Source organism: Piliocolobus tephrosceles, chromosome 8 (assembly GCF_002776525.5).
Source record: "Piliocolobus tephrosceles isolate RC106 chromosome 8, ASM277652v3, whole genome shotgun sequence".
Lineage (NCBI taxonomy): Eukaryota > Metazoa > Chordata > Mammalia > Primates > Cercopithecidae > Piliocolobus > Piliocolobus tephrosceles.
Window position 1 is genome coordinate 9564674 of NC_045441.1, and position 16356 is coordinate 9581029.

Below are 16356 nucleotides of genomic sequence, written 5' to 3' on the forward strand. Positions count from 1 at the left end.
CGCTGCATCTTAGACTCCATGGTTGCTATTGAAAAGCTGGATGCCATGTTGATTTCTGATCGTTGGTATATGACCTGTTATTGTCTACTGAAAGTGTTTCAGATCTTCTCTTCTCCCCTGATAGTCTGAAATCCAGTGCTTCCATGGGTCTCTGTGCATTCATCACCCTGGACACCTTTTTAATCTAGAGACTTGTATATTTCAGTGTTGGATATTTTCTTGTGTGTTTTTCTTTTTAAAATAATACTTTCTTTTCCTTTGTTCTCTCTTTTTGAACTCCTTTCGTTTGAGGTTAGACTTCCTGGATTGATCCTCCAAACCTGTTTCCTTTTTGTTTCTTTCTCTTTTTTTCCCCCTTCTCTCTAGTTTATTTCCCTCAATTTCAATCTACAACGCTTCTACTGGAGGGTAAATTTCAACTCTCGTAGTTTTAATTTCCCAGAGCTTTTCTGTGTTTCTCTGTTCATTTTTCACGGCATCCTTGGAAGGATGCCAAGCTAAGGAGGCCAGGGGTGAATAAAAGGGGTCCAGGCTCCCAACTGTGCCCTTCTCCTCTCCCCTGGGAGCCACCACTGAGGTTCCTCATGGTTCCTCCAGTCTGGACTCTGCTGCTGCTGGTGGGGGCTGCCCATCTCAGGTAAGCTGGGCCCAGCAGGTAATGATAAACCAGGGTCAGTTGAGGGTGGCTATAGGAATATGGAAGGGCAGAGCTGGAGGGGGTGAGCAGCCTAACAGCAAAAGACCTGGAGAGAGGCCGGGCGCAGTGGCTCACACCTGTAATCCCAGCACTTTGGGAGGCTGAAGTGGGTGGATCACGAGGTCAGGAGATCGAGACCATCCTGGCCAACACGGTGAAACCCCGTCTCTACTAAAAATACAAAAAATTAGCCAGGTGTGGTGGTGCGCACCTGTAGTCCCAGCTACTTTGGAGGCTGAGGCAGGAGAATTGCTTGAACCTGGGAGGCAGAGTTTGCAGTGAGCCAAGATCATGCCATTGCACTCCAGCCTGGGTGATAGAGTGAGACTCCATCTCAAAAAAAAAAAAAAAAAAAAAAAAAAAAAGAAGACCTGGAGAGGAAGGGGGAAACCCAGTGGGATGGAAATGGAAATGGGTTGACCTTGACCACTGACCAGGAAGGGGGAGAGCTGCACAGGCCCAGAGCCTGGAATTAAGGGGCAGGTTCTGGGAGCAGGACAGGGCTACAATGTGAGAAGGGACAGAGGAGGACGCATGTAAGGCTAGGAGAGAAGGACCGAGGGGTCAGGCCCTCAGGAAATGGACAAGCCCCAGGGTGGACCCAGCTGATGAGAGAGACTTAAGTACGAGGCAGCAAAGAAATGACGGATGACAGGCCGGGCGTGGTAGTTCACCTCTATAATCCCAGCACTTTGGGAGGCCGAGGTGGGTGTATCACCTGAGGTCAGGTGTTCGAGACCAGCCTGACCAACATGGTGAAACCCTGTCTCTACTAAAAATATAAAATTAGCCAGGCATGGTGGTGCATGCCTGTAATCCCAGCTACTTGGGAGGCTGAGGCAGGACGGTCACTTGAACCCGGGAGGCGGAGGTTGCAGTGAGCTGAAATTGCACCATTGCACTCCAGCCTGGGCAACAAGAGTGAAACTCCGTCTCAAAAGAAAAAAAGAAATGATGGATGTCTTGGTGTCCCGCAGTGTGTTTGGGAGAATTTGAACAAGTAGAACTTCAACAACAAAAAACTGAGGGCTGAGCACAGTGGCTCCTACCTGTAATCCCAGCACTTTGGGAGGCCAGGCAGGAGGACTGCGTGAGGTCAGGAGGTCATGGCCAGCCTGTGCAACACAGAAAGACGCCATCTCTATAAAAAATAGAAATAAATTAGCTGGGTGTGGTGGCATGCTCCTGTAGTCCCAGCTACTGGGGAGGTTGAGGTGGGAGGATTGCTGGAGCCCAGAGGTTTGGGGCTGCAGTGAGTTGTGATTGCACCACTGCACTCCAGCCTGAGTGCCAGGGAAAAGAAAAGAAAAGAAAAGAAAAAAAGTCAAGTCACATACATTCACTGCATAAACACGGATCATCCTTAAGTGACCACTCAGAAAGCTTACAGTCACTGAGTCTTATAATTCTTGATAATGACAAGAGTTGCATTTTTGCTTTCTCCAAATCACTCCCAAGGAGAGAGAAGCCTCCGGACAAGAAACTGGTTGTTCGCAGCTCTAGGGACAACTGTGAGTTGGAAACCAGGAATGCTAAGATTTCTCCTCCCTCCTCCGAACCCACATTCTGCCACCAGAACGCCAGTGCCTGAGTTCCTAGCAGAAGCAGCCACCTCCAGTCCCTCCGGGCATCAGCCAGGACTACAAAACGTGTCCCACCAGACCAAGTCCAGCCCTCCAACCTCAGTTCATGACCCCGACCTTGGCATTCTGTCCACTCTCCCAGACCCGAATTTCTCCTAAGATTCTCTCTTTCAAATCTCTGCTCTGGGCCGGGCGCTGTGGCTCACACCTGTAATCCCAACACTTTGGGAGGCCGAGGTGGGAGGATGGCTTGAGGCCAGGAGTTTGAGAGCAGCCTGGGCAACACAGTTAAGACTTCATCTCTACAAAAAACAAACAATTTCTGCTCTGGACCCCAAGTCTTTCCGACAGCTTTCTTTTTATTTTCTGTTTTTTGAGACGGAGTCTCCCTGTGTTGCTCAGGCGGGAGTGCAGTGGCGTGATCTTGGCCTCACTGCAAAGTTCGCCTCCTGGGTTCAAGCGATTCTCTTGCCTCAGCCTCCCCAGTAGCTGGGACTACAGGTGTGCGCCACCACACCCGGCTGATTTCATGGCAGCTTTCTCTAAGCGTAGCAATCTTGCTACTTTCATCTCCCAGTGTGGTTCTGGGCCCTGCCCCTGTCCTCTCTGAAATCTCACAGTGACCCGTTCTTCCTAGACGTCCTCACCCAGTGTGATTTTGAGGACGACGCCAAACCCCTCTGTGACTGGTCCCAAGTGTCCGCAGATGATGGAGACTGGGTTCGAGCCAGCGGGCCCTCTCCCACCGGCACCACCGGGCCTCCCGGGGGGTACCCCAATGGAGGTAAGGGGCTACGGTTTTCCGGGGACCATGAGCAGGGAGGTGGCTGGGAGGTGGGGATGGCTAGATGGAGGGAGAAGGGAGGCAACCAGATCAGAGTGCCTGGGCTCTGAGAAGGGGATGGGTGGGGGCAGCCCTCGGAGGTGACTGGGCCTCAGGGTCCTGGGCTCTGCCTCCCCCAGAGGGCAGCTATCTGCATATGGAATCGAACAACTTCCACCGTGGGGGCGTGGCCCGCCTGCTCAGCCCCAGCCTGTGGGAGCAAGGCCCCCTCTGCGTGAACTTCGCCTACCACTTGTTTGGGCTGTCTTGGGGCTCCCAGCTCAGGCTGCTGCTGCTCTCGGGTGAAGAGGGCCGCCGCCCCCATGTGCTCTGGAAACACGGGAACACCCAGAGACCCTCCTGGATGCCCACTACCGTCACCGTGCCCGCAGGGTTCACCCTGCCCACCCGGGTAAGGCCAGGGGCAAACTGTGGGACCTCGGGGGAAATCTGGGTGTTGGGGAGGCTGGGGGTGGAGGTGTGGCAAAAAGGGATTGTGGGGGCCAAGCCATCTAAAATCAGGAAGGAAACTAGGAGCCAGGAGGCCTGGCTGAGGGGCTCATGGGGTTGAGTCCATTTATCCTCTTGCAGCTGATGTTTGAGGGAACACGGGGTAGCACTGCCTACCTGGACATTGCCCTGGATGCCCTCTCTATTCGCCGGGGCTCCTGCAATCGCGGTGAGTCCCTGTCCCTCCTCCTCCCACCGCCTGCCCTCGGACCCTTTTCTCTCCGCCCTTGCACAACTATCCAGGGACAGTTCATGGGCCAGGAGTCTAGTTGCTTCCTCTGCCTCTGCCCTCCACGCCAGAGGCAGAGACCACTCCACTGCACTCCAGACTGGGTGACAGAACAACACTCTGCCTCAAAAAAAAAAAAAAAAAAAAAGATGAAGAATGAAAGGTGCCAGAGAAAGGAGATGAGGAGCTGGCTGTACTGGGTCTGCCAGGTGGAGCTTGTAGGGCTTTGACTCTGGTAGCAGCCACGCCTAAAGAGAGGTCTCGGCCCAGCACTGTGGCTCAGGCCTGTAATCCTAGCACCTTGGGAGGCCAAGGTGGGAGGATGGTGTGAGGCCAGGAGTTTGAGATCAGCCTGGGCAACATAGGGAGACCCTGATGTCTACAAAAGAATTTATTTATTTATTTATTTGAGACGGAATTTCACTCTTGTCACCCAGGCTGGAGTGCAGTGGCGCGATCTCGGCTCACTGCAACTTCCGCCTCTTGGGTTCAAATGATTCTCCTGCCTCAGTCTCCCAAGTAGCTGGGATTACAGGTGCCCACCACCATGCCTGGCTAATTTTTGTGTGTTTAGTAGAGCTGGGGTTTCATTGTGTTGGCAAGGCTGTTCTAGAACTCTTGACCTCAGGTGATCTGCCCACCTCAGCCTCCCAAAATGCTGAGATTACAGGCATAAGCCACCACGTCTGGCCAAAAACTTTTTAAAAATTAGCTGGGTTGGCCGGGCGCGGTGGCTCAAGCCTGTAATCTCAGCACTTTGGGAGGCCTAGACGGGCAGATCACGAGGTCAGGAGATCAAGACCATCCTGGCTAACACGGTGAAACCCCGTCTCTACTAAAAAATACAAAAAACTAGCCGGGCGAAGTGGCGGGCGCCTGTAGTCCCAGCTACTTGGAAGGCTGAGGCAGGAGAACGGCATAAACCCGGGAGGCGGAGCCTGCAGTGAGCTGAGATCCGGCCACTGCACTCCAGCCTGGGCGACAGAGCGAGACTCCGTCTCAAAAAAAAAAAAAATTAGCTGGGCGTGGTGGTGCCACCTGTAGGCTGAGGTGGGAGGATTGTTTGAGTCCAGGAGTTTGAGGCTGCAGTGAGCTATGATCACACCACTGTACTCTTAGCCTGGGTGACAGAGACCCTGTCTCTAAAAAAGAAGAAAATATTATAATCTTCCCTTCTTTCTTTCTTCTCAGTCTGTATGATGCAAACATGCAGCTTTGATATTCCAAATGACCTCTGTGACTGGACCTGGATCCCAACTGCCTCCGGGGCCAAGTGGACTCAGAAGAAAGGGTCGTCGGGAAAGCCAGGCGTGGGGCCTGATGGCGACTTCTCTAGCCCTGGTAGTGAGTAGCGCCCATGCTTCTGTCCCTTGACTTTCTGGGCACCACGCACCCGACAGTAATTGCCCTGGGACGGTCTGGCATGAACACCTACAGCTTCAAGCCTCTTATCAACTCAAGTTTCACGCAGGAAGCTGATTTCAAGAACCCAGCCAGCCTCCCCCACCACCACCCTACAAGCTCTACCTGGCACACCCAATACAGCCAGCTTTTCATCTCCTTTCTCTGGCACCTTTCATTCTTTTTTTTTTTTTGAGGCAGAGTCTCGTTCTGTCACCCAGTCTGGAGTGCAGTGGCGTGATCTCTGCTCACTGTAACCTCTGCCTCCTAGGTTTAAGCAATTCTCTTGCCTCAACCTCCCGAGTAGCTGGGACTACAGGCATGCACCACCACACCCGGATAATTTTTGTATTTTTAGTAGAGATGGGGTTTCACCATGTTGGCCAGGCTAGTCTCGAACTCCTGACCTCAAGTGATCCACCTGCCTCAGCCTCCCAAATGCTGGGATTACAGGCATGAGTCATTGTTTCTGGCCCCTTTCATTCTTCATTCATTCAAGAAATACTGAGCACCTACAATATGCCAGCTGCTGTCCTAGGCACTTGAGATACACCAGTGTACAAAACAGACAAGGAAGAGTAGGGTGGGGTAGTGGGGGACAGTTACCGAAACAAAGTAAATATAGTTATAAGTGAGCGGAGCCACTGGGAAAATAAAAAGTTGAACAAGTTTGGAGCCAAGTGCACTGGTTCACACCTGTAATCCCAGCGCCTTGGGAAGGTGAGATGGGAGGATCACCTCAAGTGATCCGCCCACTTCGGCCTCCCAAAGCACTGGGATTACAGGCATGAGCCACTGCACTCAGCCATGAGTTATCAATTATTTATTTATTTATTTCTGAGACAGTCTCGCTCTGTCTCCCAGGCTGGAGTGCAGTGACTTGATCTCAGCTCACTGCAACCTCTCCTGCCCAGGTTCAATTGATTCTCCTATTTCAGCCTCCTGAGTAACTGGGACTACAGGTGTGCACCACCATGCCCAACTAATTTTTGTATTTTTAGTAGAGATGTGGTTTCCCTATGTTGGCCAGGCTGGTCTCGAACTCCTGACCTCAGGTGATCCATCCACCTCAGCCTCCCAAAGTGCTGGGATTATAGGCGTTGAGCCACTGTGCCTGTGCGAGTTATCGATTTTAAATGGGCTGGTCAGAGTAGGTCACATTCAGGACACATTTGAGCATGAACTTGAAAAAGGTGAGGGAGTAAGGCCTGAAAATTATCAGGGGTAGAGAAGGACATTCCAGGCTGAGGGGCCAGCTGTGCGAAGGTCCTGAGGTAGCAGTAGGGCTGTCAGGGAAGGAGGGGATCAAGGTACAGCAAACAGCCATGTGGCCGGGATGAAGAGGGTGACCTGAGATCCACAGGACAGGCAGATTACATAGAGCCTTAAAGGCCATCGTCAGGACTGTGGCTTTTCTGTTCTATATGAATGGGGAGCTTTTGCAGGATTTTGAGCAATTATTTGATCTGACTTATTTTTAAAGGATTTTTTTGTGTTGCGAATCCACTGAGAACAGGCAAGGTTGATGCAGACAGGCTGTTTAGGAGTCTTTTGCAAAAATCCAGGCGATATTTTTTCTTTCTTCTTCTTCTTTTTTTTTTTTTTTGAGACAGCATCTTGCTCTGTCGCCAGGCTGGAGTGCAGTGGTGCGATCTCGACTCACTGCAACCTCTGCCTTCTGGGTTCAAGCGATTCTCCTGCTCAGTCTTCTGAGTAACTGGGATTACAGGCATGTGTCACCATGCCTGGCTAATTTTTGTATTTTTAGTAGAGATGGGGTTTCATCATGTTGGTCAGGGCGGTCTCAATCTTCTGACCTCGTGATCTACCCACCTTGGCCTCCCAAAGTGCTGGGATTACAGGCATGGGTCACTGTGCCTGGCTGATACTCTTTCTTTCTGTGCACCCAAGTCTGTCCCTAGCTTCTTTCCAACACCTCCCTGTGCTCGCAGCTGAGCTTCTTTCTCTTTCTACTGTTGACTTCTTCCTTTTCTCTCTCACACAACATTCACTTTCTCTCTCAATCTTCTCCACACAGCCCACATTTCAACCCCTCACTCAAGAGATCAAGCATAGAGAGTTTTGCTCCCTAATTTCCTTTCTGAGTTTATACTTCTTAATTTTGAATTTAAAAAAATGTTATTAAAAACTAAGCCAGGTGCAGTAGCTCATGGCCTGTAATCCCAGAACTTTGGGAGGCCGAGGTGGGCAGATCACTTGAGGCCAGGAGTTCAAGACCAGCCTGGGACATATAGTGAGATCTTGTCTCAACAAAAAATACAAAAATTAGCCCAGCGTGGTGGTGCACACCTGTAGTCCCAGATACTTGGGAGGCTGACGTGGGAGGATCGCCTGAGCCTGGGAAGTGGAGGTTGCAGTGAGCTGTGATCGCACCACTGCACTCCAGTCTGGGCGACAGAGTGATTGTGTCTCAAAATAAATAAATAAATAAAAATAGGGATGGGGTCTTGCTACATTGCCCAGGCTGGTCTCAAACTCTGGGCCTCAAGCCATCCTCCTGCCTCGGTCTCTGAAAGTGCTTGAAGTACAGGTGTGAACTGTCACACCCGGCCTATATCTCTTTGTTCTTCTTTTTCCCTTAATATTTCTCCTTCCTCAATCTGTTTCCTCCCACCTTACCATTTCCACATTTTCTTTTATTTTCTTTATTTCTAAGATGGGGTCTTGCTATGTTGCCCAGGCTGGTCTCGAACTCCTGGCCTCAAGTGATCCTCTTGCCTCTGCCATATTTTCTTTTCTGTTCTTCCCCATCTTTTCCTCTCTCCACTCCATTAGTGTCCACTCTGACTCCTGCCCTCCTGTCTTTGATCTTTCCTGCTGCCTAAACTTTGTCTTCTAGAAGGGCCCTGGCCAGGCGTGGTGGCTCACGCCTGTAATCCCAGCACTTTGGGAGGCGGAGGCAGGCAGATCACCTGAGGTCAGGAGTTCGAGACCAGCCTGGCCAACACAGCAAAACCCTGTCTCTACTACAAATACAAAAAATTAGCTGGGTGTGGTGGTGTGCGCATGTAATCCCAGCTACTCGGGAGGCTGAGGCAGGAGAATTGCTTGAACCTGGGAGGCGGAGATAGCGCCACTGCACTCCAGCCTGGACAACAGAGTGAGAGACTCTGTCTCAATAAAAATAAATAAGTAAGTAAGTAAATAAATAAATAAATAAATAAGGCCTTAAGAAGCCCTGGCCCCACCTTTGCTGGAAGCTGGCCAGCCCTCTCTGCCACCCCTCAGCATTTTTAAATTATGTACTGTGGACTGTGCCCAGGAGCTTCAGTAAATGCTGGCTGTCCTTTTGGCTTTTTATTTTTCCTTTTTCTCCCTTTCCATTTCCATCTCGCTCGCTTCCTTATATTTTCTTCGCCTTTCACTTTTTTTTCTCCCATTTCTCCTCTTCCGTTTCTCTGATTTTATTTTCTTTCTTTCTTTCTTTCTTTTTTTTTTTTTTTGGAGACAGAGTCTCGTTCTGTCTCCCAGGTTAGAGTGCGGTGGCGCGATCTCAGCTCACTGCAACCTCCGCCTCCCGGGTTCAAGGGATTCTCCTGCCTCAGCCTCCCGAGCAGCTGGGATTACGGGTGCCCGCCACCACGCCCGGCTAATTTTTGTATTTTTAATAGAGGGGGTTTCGCCATGTTGGCCAGGCTGGTCTTGAACGCCTGACCTCAGGTGATCCACCCGCCTTGGCCTCCCAAAGTGCTAGGATTACAGGCGTGAGCCACTGCGCCAGCCCGTCTCCTTGATTTCTCTTTCACCATTTTCCCACTTCCTTTCCTTTCCCTTCCCTCCTCCTTCCCCGTTGTTTCCTTTCTTCTCCTTCCTCCTGCCCATTCCCGCCATTCCAGCCTCTTCGCTGCCGCTCAGGATCCCACCTTCCGCAGGAGTGAGCGCGCACCAGGCAGGACCGAGCGCGCGCCAGGCATGACTCCCTGGGACTCGGGCGCGAGCACGCACGCGAGCGCGCTCCCCACGAGTTGGCAGCCGCTTACATTTTCCTCTTCGCTACCAGTTGCGTCATCTAGCGAGGTCCACGCTGATTGGCTGTCTGAGCTGGGGGCCGAGGGGGTGTTGGGTGAGAGGGGGTTTGCCGCTTGCTGGTCCGTGTCAGAGCCGCGGTGACTCTCACCAGTTTGTGTGAATAGGTTATGTCCAGCGGGTAAAGAAAAGGAAGAGGCAACCAGGTGTAGTGGCTCAAGCCTGTAATCCCAACACTTTGGGAGGCCAAGGCGGGAGGATTGATTGAGGCCAGGAGTTCAAGACCGGCCTGGGCAACATAGTGAGACCCCCATCTCTTAAAAAAAAAAATTAGCTGGGCATAGTGGTGTGCACCTGGAGTCCCAGCTACTCAGGAGGCTGTGGCAAGAGGATTGCTTGAGCCCAGGAGTTTGAGACCTATGCCACTGCACTTTAGCCTGGGCAACAGAGCCATACCCTGTCTCAGAAAAGAAAAAAGAAAAAAAAAGGAACAGGCTATGACTCTAGTGGACCTTAAGAGTTAGCACCCGGGCCAGACGTGGTGGCTCATGACTATAATCCTTTGGAAAGCCAAGGTAGGTGGATCATTTGAGCCTAGGAGTTCAAGACCAGCCTGGGCAATGTGGTGAAACCCCATCTTTTCAAAAAACAAAGAAAAATTAGCAGAGCTTGGTGGAGCACACCTGTAGTCCCAGCTACTTAAGGAGGCTGAGGCTGGAGGATCACCTGAGCCCGGGGAGGTTGAGTCTGCAGTGAACCATGAGAGCCATGATTGTGCCACTGCACTCCAGCCTGGGTGACAGAGTGAGACTGTCTCAAAAACAAAAACAAAACAACAACAACAACAATAAAAAAGAGTTAGCACCCAAAGGACAAAGTTCTAGTGGCTGCTTTGGAGAAGGTGTCTTGCGTTTCCCACTTCAGCACCGGGTCCTTACCCAGCCCAAGTATTTCTGGAAAAGTTGAAGACCTCAGTCAGTTGGGATAGGACCACCTCGGTGTTGCCTGATTCTAGGCTGCTGTTGGGGCCCAGCCTCCTCAGGGCCCTATCTCTGCTGCCATCTTCCCTCAATTCCATCCACCTCAATTCCCTGGCCTTTTGCTTCACAGGTGGCCACTACATGCTCCTGGACCCCAAGAATGCAAGACCCGGACAGAAAGCCGTTCTCCTGAGCCCCGTGAGCCCGTCCTCCGGCTGTCTGAGCTTTTCCTTCCACTACGTCCTCCGGGGCCAGTCTCCTGGCGCAGCCCTCCACGTTTATGCTTCCATCTTGGGTTAGAGCAGAGAATTCACGGGATTTATACTGACCTGGGCGCATCTCCCAGGGTTGGCTTGATGGGGAAACATGGGGCATCCCTCAGGGTCTAGGGAGGTCTGGAATATGTGTGAGATTATTCCATGAAGTGGAAATCATGCCTGGGAGGGCTCTTTGGGAGGCCGAGGTGGGCAGATCACGAGGTCAGGAGATCGAGACCATCCTGGCCAACATGGTGAAATCTTGTCTCTACTAAAAATACAAAAATTAGCCGCCTGTAGTCCCAGCTACACAGGAGGCTGAGGCAGGAGAATCGCTTGAACCCGGGAGGTGGAGGTTGCAGTGAGCCGAGATCGTGCCACTGCACTCCAGCCTGGCAACAGAGCGAGACTCCGTCTCAAATAAAAAAGAAGGTTGTGCTGGCGTGGCAAGGTGACTTACGCCTGTAATCCTGCACTTTGGGAGGCTGAGGCTGGTGGATCACCTGAGGTCAGGAGTTTGAGACCAGCCTGGCCAACATAGAGAAACCTTGTCTCTACTAAAAATACAAAAATTAACCAGGTGTTGTGGCACACGCCTGTAATCTCAGCTACTTAAGAGGCTGAGGTAGGAGAATCGCTTGTACCTAGGAGACAGAAGTTGCAATGAGCCAGGATAGTGCCACTGCACTCCGGCCTGGGCAACAGAGCAAGACTCCATCTCAAAAAATAATAATGATAAATAAATAAAATTTTAAAAAAGGTTGTGCTTTCATTTGGCAGTAATAGTCCCCAACTATACCCTCTGCTCCTCATCCTCCTGGGTATAGTTCAAATTCATTTCCCAGTCCCCTTAAGCTCACTTCTCCCTCCAATTCCTTTCACTGCAGGGAGCATCCGGAAACACACTCTCTTCTCAGGACAACCTGGGCCCAACTGGCAGGCTGTTTCTGTCAATTACACAGCTGTGGGACGGATACAGGTACAGAGAAGCAAGGGGTCAGGTCCTTGCACGTGGTAGGCACACCCAATGTTGAAATAAATTGAGGGGCGTGGTGCTGTGTCTCATGCCTGTATTCCCAATACTTTGGGAGGTTGAGGAGTGAGGATTGCTTCAGGACAGGAGTTCAAGACCAGCCTAGGCAACATAGCAAGACCCCATCTCTACAAAAAAATACAAAAATTAGGCGGGCATAGTGATATGTGCCTGTAGTCCTAGCTACTCGGGAGGCTGAGGTGGGAGGATCGTTTGAGCCCTGGAGGTCAAGGTTGCAGTGAGCTATGATCACACCACTGCGCTCCAGCCTGGAAAACAGAGCAAGACCCTGTCTGGGGGGGAAAAGAAAAAAAGAAATGAATTGAGGGTCTAGGATAGGGAGTAGGGATTCTGAGTCGTGGAATGGAGCCAAGTCAGATCAGGGGCTTAGGGGTACGGGCTGTGTGCTCACTCCCAGCCCATCTCCCTTTTTCTCCAGTTCACTGTGGTGGGCGTTTTTGGAAAGACCCCAGAGCCAGCTGTGGCAGTCGATGCAACCAGCATTGCTCCTTGTGGGGGTGAGAACAGGCCCTGGGAGGCCCGGATCTCTCAGAATCCGGGGTGGGCTGGGGGAGGGCTGGAGAGTATCACTCAACTTGCTTAAATATCCTATTTTGATCCCCCAGAGGGCTTTCCTCAGTGTGACTTTGAAGACAGCGCCCATCCCTTCTGTGACTGGGTCCAGACTTCCGGGGATGGTGGACACTGGGCCCTCGGACATAAAAATGGACCCGTCCACAGCATGGGCCCCGTGGGAGGTTTCCCTAGTGCAGGTGAGGAGTTTGAAGAGTGCTCGCGCCAAGGAATCACTCAGTCTGCTCCCAGGTAGTGGGCTGGCTGCTGTGACTGGTGGGAGAAGTTGTTTCGGGCAGGGGGTAGATCAGTCCACAGGTGTTTATTCGGAAGTTGCCATGGTACCGGAACTGTGGAGATAGCAGAGTAACTTAAAAGATTCTCAGGGCAGGGGGATCACTGAAATCCTAAGAAAACCCAGGCAATCTCACTTCATGGAACCCAAGGCTTCAAAACCCACCACCTCATTTTCAGCCTAGACATTAATGAGTGGCTCATGCCTGCAATTCCAGCACTTTGGGAGGCTGAGGCGGGAGGATTGCTTGGGCCCAGGAGTTTGAGCTCAGCCTGGGCAACATAGAGAGAACCCCATCTTTAGAAAAAAAATATATATATTTTTTAAATTAGCCAGATGTGGTGGCGTGTGCTTGTAGTCCCACCTACTTGCAAGGGTGACGTGGGAGGATCACTTGAGCTCAGAAGTCGAGGCTGCAGTGAACTGTGATTGAACCAGTGCACTCCAGCCTGGGCAACAGAGCGAGACCTTGTCTCTAAAAAATAAAAATAAAAAGATAGGCCAGGCATGGTGGCTCACACCTTTAATTCCAGCACTTTGGGAAGCCAAGGCAGGCTGATCACTTGAGGTCAGGAGTTCGAGACCAGCCTGGGCAACATAGTGAAACCCTGACTCTACTAAAAATATATAAAAATTAGCCGGGAGTGGTGGTGTGCACCTGTAGTCCCAGCTACTCAGGAGGCTGAGGCAGGAGAACTGCCTGACCCCAGGAGGCAGAGACTGCAGTGAGCTGAGCTCACACCACTGCACTCCAATCAAGGCAACAGAGTGAGATTCTGTCTTACAAAAATATAAAAAGAAATAAATTTTTAAAAAGACAATAATGAGGGCAGGGTGCAGTGGCTCACACATGTAATCCCAGTGCTTTGGGAGGTTGAGGCGGGTGGATCACTTGAGGCCAGGAGTTTGAGAGTAGCCTGGCCAACATGGTGAAACCCCACCTCTACCAAAAATACAAAAATTAGCCAGACATGGTGGCGCACACTTGTAATCCTAGCTACTTGGGAGGCTGAGGCAGGAGGATTGCTTGAACCTGGGAGGTGGAGGTTGTAGTGAGCTGAGATCGTATCACTGCACTCCAGCCTGGGTAACAGCCTGGGTAACACACACACACGCGCACGCACGCACGCGCGACATTAATGAGTGTAATCTAGGTTGCTGGTTTGCTTCTCTCTTTTTTTTTTTTTGAGATGGAGTCTTACTCTGTCACCAGGCTGGAGTGCAGGCGTGATCTCGGCTCACTGCAGCCTCCACCTCCCGGGTTCAAGTGATTCTCCTACCTCAGCCTCCCGAGTAGCTGGGATTACAGGCATGCACCACCACGCCCGGCTAATTTTTGTATTTTTAGTAGAGACGGGTTTCACCATGTTGGCCAGGATGGTCTTGATCTCTTGACCTCGTGATCAGCCGGCCTCGGTCTCCCAAAGTGCTGGGATTACAGGCGTGAGCCACTGTGCATGGCCACCTTTCCCTTTCTTTGTGACCCCACCTTTTTTAGTTAGATGTTAGATGTCTAAAATGAGCAGAAAAAATAATGCTACGACCTGGGGAATTTGAGTGTTTGCTCAGATCCCTGTTCAGAAAGCGAAGCTTTGCTAAAGCAGCAGTTGGTATGTCCTGTGCAGGCTTCTTATCTTGCCTGTTCCCTTCCTTTGCCCAGGGGGTCACTATATCTACCTTGAGGCTGACAAGTTCTCCCAGGCAGGGCAGTCGGCCAGACTGGTGAGCCGGCCCTTCTGCGCCCCGGGTGACATCTGCGTGGAGTTCGCGTACCACATGTATGGCCTTGGGGAGGGTACCGTGCTCGAACTCCTCCTGGGAAGTCCTGCGGGGAGCCCTCCGATTCCTCTCTGGAAACGCGTGGGGTCTCAGCGCCCTTACTGGCAGAACACCTCCGTCACCATCCCCTCAGGACACCAACAGCCCATGCAGGTGAGAGACAGAGGCGGGGGTCCTGTCTGTGTGGGGTGAGAGGGCCAATGCCTGGGATCTGGTGGCGCCACCAGTGCTGAAGAGGTGGAGAACTGGAAAGAGAGCCAAGAAAAGGGGAACTTCGTGTTACGGAAAGTGAGAAAGGGGCCGGGACAGGGCTGGACCGTTGAGGCTGGAACAAGGTGACATTTTGGCAGAGGACAGACTCTATGCCCAGCGGAATCACAGAGTTGCTGGAGATTCAATTTTGTTTCTCTCTCTGTCTTTCTCCCTTGTCGCCTTCAGCTGATTTTCAAGGCCATCTGGGGCAGCAACATGGCCTTTGTGGTTGCTATGGGTTTCATCTTGATCAATCCTGGGACTTGTCCAGGTAAGACCAAAGCCCAGGCTCCAGGAAGGGGGCAGTACCCTGAGATCACCATTCCCCAGGGTTCTCTCTATGACCTGCTTAAAATGCGGGTCCTAGCCGGGCGCGGTGGCTCAAGCCTGTAATCCCAGCACTTTGGGAGGCCAAGATGGACGGATCACGAGGTCAGGAGATGAAGACCATCCTGGCTAACACGGTGAAACCCCACCTCTACTAAAAAATACAAAAAACTAGCCAGGCGAAGTGGCGGGCGCCTGTAGTCCCAGCTACTTGGGAGGCTGAGGCAGGAGAATGGCGTGAACCCGGGAGGCGGAGCTTGCAGTGAGCTGAGATCCGGCCACTGCACTCCAGCCTGGGAGACAGAGTGAGATTCCGTCTCAAAAAAAAAAAAAAAAAAAATTGCGGGTCCTCCCTGGAGCCCGAATTCTCACCCAGCTGGCTTTATTTTCCATCTTCTACCCACCTCTCCTTCCCCTGCACTTCAAGATGTTTGCCTGGGTGAATGTGGCTTAGATACCATGGATTCTGGGGGCTGGATCCAGAACTCCTTCCTTCCCCTGCAATCTTGAAGGCCAGACCCATATCCCATTCATTTTTGCTTTTCTCGTACCTGGCACAATATCTGACATATATTACTGTTTGTTGAGTGAATGAAGGTTGGGGGTTGGGAGTAGAAAGAAAGGTGTATGTGGCCGGGCGCGGTGGCTCAAGCCTGTAATCCCAGCACTTTGGGAGGCCGAGACAGGTGGATCACAAGGTCAGGAGATCGAGACCATCCTGGCTGACACGGTGAAACTCCGTCTCTACTAAAAAATACAAAAAAACTAGCCGGGCAAGGTGGCGGGCGCCTGTAGTCCCAGCTACTCAAGAGGCTGAGGCAGGAGAATGGCGTGAACCCGGGAGGCGGAGCTTGCAGTGAGCTGAGATCCGGCCACTGCACTCCAGCCCGAGCGACAGAGCGAGACTCCGTCTCAAAAAAAAAAAAAAAAGAAAGAAAGGTGTAAATAAGTCGCCCATTGGAGCCCACTCCAATTAGATGGCAGTGAAGAGGGTGGTGGTATGGTTTTGACTAAATTCCAGGGATTCTTTTTTTTTTTTCTTTTCAGTAAAAGTGCTACCAGAGCTTCCTCCCATATCTCCAGTTTCTTCCACTGGCCCTTCTGAAACCACCGGCTTCACAGAAAATCCTACAGTTTCCATAGAAAAACCCCCCGTCACCACAGAAAAGCCCACAGTCCCCAAAGAAAAGCCCATCATTCCCTCAGAAAAGCCCACCATCCCTACCGAAGAGCCCTCTCTCCCCCCAGGAAAACCCACTGTCCCCACAGAAGAGCCCACCACCACCACTGAGGAGACCACCATCTCCACAGAAGAGCCTGCTATCCCCACAGAAAAACCCACTGTCCCCATGGAAAAACCCACTATCCCCACTGAAGAAACCACCACCTCCATTGAAGAGACCACCATCTCCACAGAAAAACCCACCATCTCCACAGAAAAACCCACCATCTCCACAGAAAAACCCACCATCTCTACAGAAAAACCCACCATCTCCACGGAAAAACCCACCATCTCCACGGAAAAACCCACCATCCCCACAGAAAAACCCACCATCTCCGCGGAAAAACCCACCATCCCCACAGAAAAACCCACCATCTCCACGGAAAAACCCACCATCCCCACGGAAAA

The 16356-nt window shown here is 51.6% G+C and overlaps 1 protein-coding gene across 1 annotated transcript in view; it reads left to right on the forward strand.

The window, feature by feature from the left end:
- Positions 1–584: 584 nt before the first annotated feature.
- The window catches only part of ZAN (zonadhesin), a 63450-nt gene continuing 47678 nt past the window's right edge, over positions 585–16356 (forward strand). Inside the window, 13 exon segments of the mRNA XM_026456664.1 lie at positions 585–637; positions 2156–2208; positions 2918–3064; positions 3244–3515; positions 3695–3782; positions 5034–5186; positions 10341–10505; positions 11355–11446; positions 11940–12018; positions 12127–12273; positions 14029–14300; positions 14586–14670; positions 15774–16325. Of these exon segments, the coding sequence (XP_026312449.1) occupies positions 585–637; positions 2156–2208; positions 2918–3064; positions 3244–3515; positions 3695–3782; positions 5034–5186; positions 10341–10505; positions 11355–11446; positions 11940–12018; positions 12127–12273; positions 14029–14300; positions 14586–14670; positions 15774–16325 (2158 nt within the window).